The 7,365-nt window shown below is 49.7% G+C and overlaps 1 protein-coding gene across 1 annotated transcript; it reads right to left on the bottom strand.

The window, feature by feature from the left end:
* Positions 1 to 2,123: 2,123 nt before the first annotated feature.
* LOC119367204 (pyruvate decarboxylase 2-like) lies at positions 2,124 to 6,092 on the bottom strand. The gene is made up of 2 exons (XM_037632789.1): positions 5,419 to 6,092; positions 2,124 to 3,243 (listed from the first exon to the last, which is right to left on the bottom strand). The coding sequence occupies exons 1-2, from the start codon at positions 6,090 to 6,092 to the stop codon at positions 2,124 to 2,126; spliced, it is 1,794 nt and encodes a 597-aa protein (XP_037488686.1).
* Between the last annotated feature and the right edge of the window lie 1,273 nt (positions 6,093 to 7,365).

Genomic DNA, 7,365 nt, shown 5'->3' with positions numbered 1-7,365 from the left:
TTGATCTTTCTTGCAATGGGAGAAGTGCTTAGCTTTCGGTTCAATCTTGTGGTGTCCTTTCCCAGTGACAGTAGGGGCAGCAAGGCAAGTATTGTATTGTTTCCATCGAGGATAGCAAGATGGGGTTTTCATCATATTGCTTGAGTTAATTCCTCTACATCATGTCATCTTTCTTAGTGCGTTACTCCGTTTTTTATGAACATAATACTCTAGATGCATGTTGGATAGCGGTCGATGTGTGGATTAATAGTAGTAGATCCAGGCAGGTGTCGGTCTACTTGACACGGACGTGATGCCTATGTTCATGATCATTGGCTTAGATATCGTCATAACTATGCGCTCTTCTATCAATTGCTCGGTAGTAATTTGTTCACCTACCGTAATATTTGCTATCTTGAGAGAAGCCACTAGTGAAACCTATGGCCCCCGGGTCTCTTTTCCATATTATTGAATCTCGTTTACATCTTGCTAGTTTCCGATCAATTATTTAGCAATCTTTACTTTCCAATCTATAAACCAAAAATACCAAAAATATTTACTTTACCGTTTATCTATCTTTATCAGATCTCGCTTTTGCAAGTGACCATGAAGGGATTGAGAACCCCTTTATCACTCCGATTTTGTATAATTCATAGTCATACGTTCTAAGAATACTATGAATTAAAGGGGGCCCGGTCTTTTTTATTCACATCGTGTATTTGATATTATTTGATTTAGTACAACTATTTGTCCGGTTTGTGGTTTTATTTGATGGGTGGAGGAGTACTAACAGTAGTGTATGTGCATAAGAAAGTCAAGACCTGGCGGTTTCTCCACGGTTTGAAATGATTCAATTTCGTTAGCTCTTCTTTCTTGATGTGATTTCCTCACACGGGGGCAGAGTGGACGGTGTTGTGAAGCACCCCATTATTTTATGTAAATCATTATTTTATATGATACAATAAAAGCCACATATTTCCTCACGCGGGGCGGAATGGATGGCGTGTGTGAAGCCGTTTCTTCATAGTTTGGTATTACTTCTTCCCGCTTTCTTCCACCTTCCGCCCACTCTCCCTTCCCCTCTCGATTCCGGCCTCCTCCGCCTAAAGACTGTTCCGTATGTGGGCCTCCAGTCCTCCTCGGCGCCACGTGCGTGGGGCCTGTCCTCCCGCACGGAGCAGGAGCTCTGCCACTGTACTACTGCTGCCGGATTAGCCTAGCTAGGGCCTCAACCAACCTCATCTCCTTCCTCTCCGGTCAGCACTGCCGCCACAATTGCAACATAGAGCACAAAAAAGCCTCGTCTTTTTAATTCCCACGTCCCACTCCCTCCTCGTTCCTTCCTAATTACCATGTACGCCATGCCGTTTCATTGCTTGTGCTCATCAAGCTTAGAACGATCGCAAACCATGCATGATAGAAAATCTCAATGAAACGAATGACGATTCCCGTACGTGTGAATTCCCAAGAGATAGGATTACCGTCAATCACGCACCAAACAACTCTATTCTCCTCTCAAAACATAAATTACATTCAGAACATAATAAAAACTAAACCAATATAGATAAAATCAAAACAAAAACAACCTGACCACAATAACCCACGAGTGAAGAACGGCACGGTGAAGCACGAGTTAGCTTCTAGTTTGGATTGAAATTGATTGGTTTCTTGTGTGCAGATTTAAAGACGGTTGATGCAAGCCAATACTTCTTGCAAGTGTGTAGTTGTAGGTTTTGTTCTAATGTATTTTCTCTGTTTCTTTAACGAAAAGGTGATTGAACCGTACAAAACCCGTATTATGTAGTACTCTCGTATCAAAATATATTGAACTAAAAAAAAGTCTTATATTCGAGATAAAGGACTGGGAAGAGCTGTCTGCAGTAGAAAGAGCACACAAATTAAGAAGAAGAATCCTCCAACTTTATTAATCAATCACTATTATTAATTCAACATGCTAGAAATAGTATGCGAAGTTTGCATGTATGCACGCATGCTAGTAATCAAAGGTACTCCCTCTGTAAACTAATATAAGAGTTAGTGATCTAAACGCTCTTATATTAGTTTACAGAGGGAGTACGTTATTAGACTCTAAATTGAAAAGAAAATGCCCCGCTGAAATCATGAAAATCGACATCTACTTGTGTCTACTGCGGGTTGGGTGGCCTGGAGTTGGCGGCGGATACCCTGGATCCCCACTCGAGGAGCTCCTTGCTGGTGTCGTCCTTGTGCGCCACCACCTCGATGAAGCACAGGCAGTCCTTCTTGGACCCGGTCACCGTCAGCTCCTCCTCGCAAGTCACCTTGGCGGTCCAGCACTTCCCATCGCCGTTGTGGATGGCGTCGACGAGCCCCGTGTAGTTCCAGTTCTTGATGACGTTGTATGGCCCGTCGTGGATCTCAACCTCGATGGTGTAGCCGCCGTTGTTGATGAGGAAGATGATGCTGTTGTGGCCGCAGCGGAGCATGGTGGACACGTCCTGCGCCGTCACCTGGAAGCTGCCGTCGCCGATGCAGGCGATGACGCGCTTGTCCGTGGCAGCCTGCGCGTACCCGAGCAGTGCCCCGACCGACCAACCGATGGAGCCGTACTGCTTCTGGGACTCGTACCCGCAGCCGTCGGGGAGCTTGAGCTTCTGGCAGTTGAACCACGAGTCGCCCGTCTCGGCGATGATGGCGCTGTCGCCGGTGAGCATCTTCTGGATGTGCTTGAAGAGCACGTTGACGCGCAGCGGTTCACCGGGCTCGCTCTCGGGCGGCTGCCCCTCGGGCACCCAGATCCGCTTGTAGTTCTCGTAGGCGGTGGTGTTCTTCTTGAGGCGCTTGCCCAGCTCGGTCAGGAAGTCCTTCATCATGATGCAGCCGAATGCCGGGCCGTTGCCGACGGTGACGCGGTCGGGCTGCACGATCACCGCTTTCTCCTTCTTGAGCAGGAAGGAGTAGCCCACCGAGCTGTAGTCGTTGAAGATGGGGCCGGCGAAGAGGTAGGCATCCGCTGACTCGACGATCTCGGCGCAGAAGGCCGTGCTCACCGCACCCCAGTAGGTGCCGATGGAGCGCGGCAGCGTCTCCGCCACCAGCCCCTTGGCCGACGACATGCTCGCCACGGCATAGCCGCTCGCGTCCGCCAGCTCCGCGAACGCCGCGCCTGCCTTGGCCACCCGCAGCTTGGGCCCAGCCACCATCACCGGCTTCACCGCCTTGTCCAGGAAAGCCACCGTCGCCTCCACCGCCGCCTCAAGTCCCATCTGCATCTGGTTGCTCATCCTGCATGCATTGAATTGCACATTATATATACTAGAAGAACGCCCGTGCGATTGCAACGGGGTCACATTAACTTTAAGAGTTCAATATTAATATACTCATACATATCAAGTGACATTGGCGACCTTTTTTACCATCAAATTCTCACACACACTCTCTCTCCCTCCCTCTTCCTCACTCTCTCTCCCCCTCTCCCCTCTCTCTCTAACACACACACATATCCATCTTATTGGATACGCGACCATAATCCATCTATTTCACACACAGGCGCTAGTGCATAACAATATGGATTATGTGTATTATATTTGCCGCCACAACTGAGGAAATTAATTTCATGTAAATGGGTCAGCCACAGCTCCAATAATACGTCGAGGAGGTGGCACGGGTCGGCATCGACGCCGTCCGGCGCACGCCACGGGCCCGCTTCCAAGTGCGTCTGCGCGCCGGCCACCCACGCCGGATCCTTCAAGTGCCGCTTCCACCGCACCAACTCCCAGGGCCAGGGAAGCCGCCCTTCTTCGCCCCCTTCAAGGCCGCGGCCAACGCGGTGCCACGGCACCCGGCCTCGCCGTCCTCGTCCCCCGGCACCGTCGCGACCCAGTGACGCAGCCCAAGCATCGGCCTTGAGAATCAAGAATGCTCGACAACGGAGAGGGAAGGGAAGATCATATACATGTCATAAGAAAGGGAGTTTATTTACTGCTCCCTCGATGTATTGTTTCCTTTGTTTGGAGATTGATTATCATCCGTGAGTTAAGGTAAGGTTAATATGATTGAGCGACTTTTCTAAAAATCAATTATTTGTTTTCTAATTAATGTGATTGAGTGATTTAAGGTAAGGTTAATTAATTTAGATTTGATCTTTAGAGATTGTTCGTGATTGATTCTACATTATCAAATAACTTGCGCCAGTATGGAAAGTTCTGGTCTTTTCAGATTTCTTTTATTGTGTGAGAGGGTGACGCGAAAATAATCCGATGAAGTGGGAGAAGGGGACGAAAAAAATCTACAAAAAAAAACCAGCGAAGGTGGGAGGAGGTAGCAAAAAAAATCATAGGAGGTGGGACGAATGACATAATTAGTAAACAATTTCAGCGACAAAAGGATAAATAAATTGGATTTTTAAAACAAAACCTGCACCTGCACAAGTGGCTCACTCTTTACTTTTTGACAAAAAACTTCCGAATAGCAATCTTGGTGAGTGATCTCGACCGGGTTCGATTGGCATGGCGTGTCGTTCCTCCAGGAGTGGGTGCTGAGAGGAAGGATGGTGAACCACCATTGTCAATCGGCCGGAGCTGCATCGTCATTTGGATCGGAGCATGGACGAAATCGAGATGGTAGAGGTTGAGGAATTTGTAGGACGTGAGGGTTTAGGGTGGGCATCACGAGAACTCACCCATATCTTGAGAGACGGCAGACCCGAGGTGCAGTCGTGTTCGTGCTTCAGGGGCTGCCACGTGCTGTCCTCGCCGCCATCGCCTGTCGATGCCACTTCAGCACCACGAGCATGGGACTGAGGGACGAAGGGAAGAGAAGGGAAGAAAGCGAGCTAATGACGTACCTATGTTTGGTATGTAATACCCTCCATTAAGAGTAGATATTTTCTTAAAATAGGTTATTTTGTTTCCTAATTAATGTGATTGAGCAATTTAAGGTAAGGTTAATTAATTTAGATTTGATATTTAGAGATTGATCGTGATTGATTCTTTCACATAAAGACATTACTAAAAATAACTTGCACCGGCATGGAAAGTTATGATCCGTTAAGATTTTTTTCGTCGTGGGTGACGCGAAACTAAACCGGTGGGGTGGGGGAGGGACGAAAAAAAACCAGCGAAATAAAACGGTTGAAAGTGGTGGGAGGAAAATAAACCGTACGAGGCTACCAACTGCTCCATTAGGAGTAGAGATAACGACGGGAATTTGGGCGTGTGCGGGACTCGATCGCGGGGTTTTTCTTGGTTTTTCACAGCTGAGGGGGAGGTGGGAGGAAGTACCAAAGAAGTACCAAAAAAGACCGGGTGAGGTGGGACGAAAATAAAACCCGAAACGCGACCTACCAACTGAGACATTAGGAGTAGAGATGTTCTTGCATCTCGTGATCGATCATGACACGTACCAAGAAAAGAAGAAAGAAAAAGAGGAAAAACGTAGGGAGGATGCATGCATGCAGACCTTGGTGCGAGGAAGTAGGGGGCGGGGTCGCGGCTGAAGGTGGGGTGGGGGACGCTGGGGAGGTTGCAGCTGACGCTTATGGAGACTGGCTTGCTCTCCTTAAGAGCCGTGGAGATAGCCTTGTCGATCTGCTCGTGGGCGTCATCGAGGTTGTTGACGACGGCCTGGTAGCACGTCACCGGCGTGAAGCACCGCAGCTCCTGAGAGAAATCAGGGAGGCCGATGGTATGATGAAGAACCCGGTTGGTGCCGTAGTCGTTCGAGTTGGGCCCGCCGACGATGCAGATCAGGGGGAGGTTCTCGCTGTACGCGCCGGCGATGGCGTTGAGCACGCTGAGCCCGCCAACGGTGAAGGTGACGGCGCACGCGCCGACGCCCTTAGCGCGCGCGTACCCGTCGGCGGCGTAGCCGGCGTTGAGCTCGTTGCAGCAGCCGACGAGGCGCAGCCCCGGCTCGGCGATGAGGTGGTCGAGGAGGGTCAGGTTGAAGTCGCCGGGCACGGCGAACACGTCGCCCACGCCGACCTGCACCAGGCGCCGCGCAAGGTGGCGCCCCAGCGTGGCCTCCGGGGAGCCGACGAAGGTGGGCGACGACGCCGGGAACGTCGCCGGGCACGCCACCACACCGCTGGGCGCCCCCTTGGGCCCGTCCACGGATCCGATGCCCGTCTCCATGGTAGGTCGGTCGATCGAGGTACGTGCGCGAGGAGAGATTGCGAGGCGATCGACAACTGTTTTCTTGGGTGGTTTGACCCGTGCTGGTCGTGACTATTTATATGACGAGAGAATCAAGGACGTATTGCTAGTCGGTACCTGAAACCGACTCCGACTGGGTGCACGAGCTGATGTTACTTTCCTTGTGCAATACGGAGTATACATACTAATACAGAATACTTAAAGCCAACGTGTACGCGTCCATCCCGCGAAGGTTATACTAGTAATAGAAAAAAAAAAGGAGAACTTAAGGATCCTACTAGAGGACATAGCAATGCACTCCGTCCGGTGTGAGGGAACTCGAGAGGACTCCAATTCCGATCGGTGGGTACCAATATGTTTGTGGCAGAATTTGAGAATCAGAGAGACAGAGATAAGGTTTGGGCAGGAGCACTGTGGCACCTAAACAAAAACGCAGTGATCTTGGCGGAATTTGAACATTGCATGATGTAAAACGTAGGTTTTGAGGAACTGGTTCAACCCTCTATGGGGTGGCCTATACCAATATGATATGGATTACAAAATAAAGCTGCAGTACGAAGTCTAACACCCTCCCTCAATCTCAACTCACTCCTGAAGCATCTAGGAGGTTGAAATTGCGCCTACAGACCTCAAACATGAGAAAAGGTAGAGGCTTGGTGAAGATGTCTGCAAGTTGATCTTTTGAAGAGATAAATCTGACTTGTAGTAGCTTCTGTGCGACACGTCCCTCCCAAAATGATAGTCAATCTCAATGTGTTTAGTCTGTGCATGGAACACCGGGTTTGATGACAGAAACGTAGCACCGATGTTGTCACACCAGAGGACCGACGGATGTGACTGAGCAACTCCTAGCTCGTGAAGTAGGGACTCAATCCATATAAGTTCAGCAGTCGCATTGGCAACTGACTTGTACTCAGCCTCTGTGCTGCTGCGGGAAACAGTGGCTTGCTTGCGTGCACTCCAGGCGATCAGATTAGGCCCCAAGAACACTGCATGCCCCCCCGTAGATCGCCTGTCATCTGGACACCCAGCCTAATCAGCATCTGAGAATGCAGAAAGAACTCCAGAGGAACTGCGGCGCAGATGAAGACCAAAGGAGACAGTGAGACGCACATAGCGCAATATGCACTTCACAGCAGATAGTGCACGTTAGTAGGTGTATGAAGATACTGGCACACCCTATTAACCGCAAAGAAGATATCAGGACGTGTGATCGTGAGATACTGCAGGACACCAACAAAACTCCTGTACT

The sequence above is a fragment of the Triticum dicoccoides genome, chromosome 2B, assembly GCF_002162155.2.
Source record: "Triticum dicoccoides isolate Atlit2015 ecotype Zavitan chromosome 2B, WEW_v2.0, whole genome shotgun sequence".
In the NCBI taxonomy this organism is placed as follows: domain Eukaryota; kingdom Viridiplantae; phylum Streptophyta; class Magnoliopsida; order Poales; family Poaceae; genus Triticum; species Triticum dicoccoides.
The sequence above is the reverse complement of the archived record's forward strand: the minus strand, read 5'-3'. Positions and strand labels throughout refer to the sequence as shown.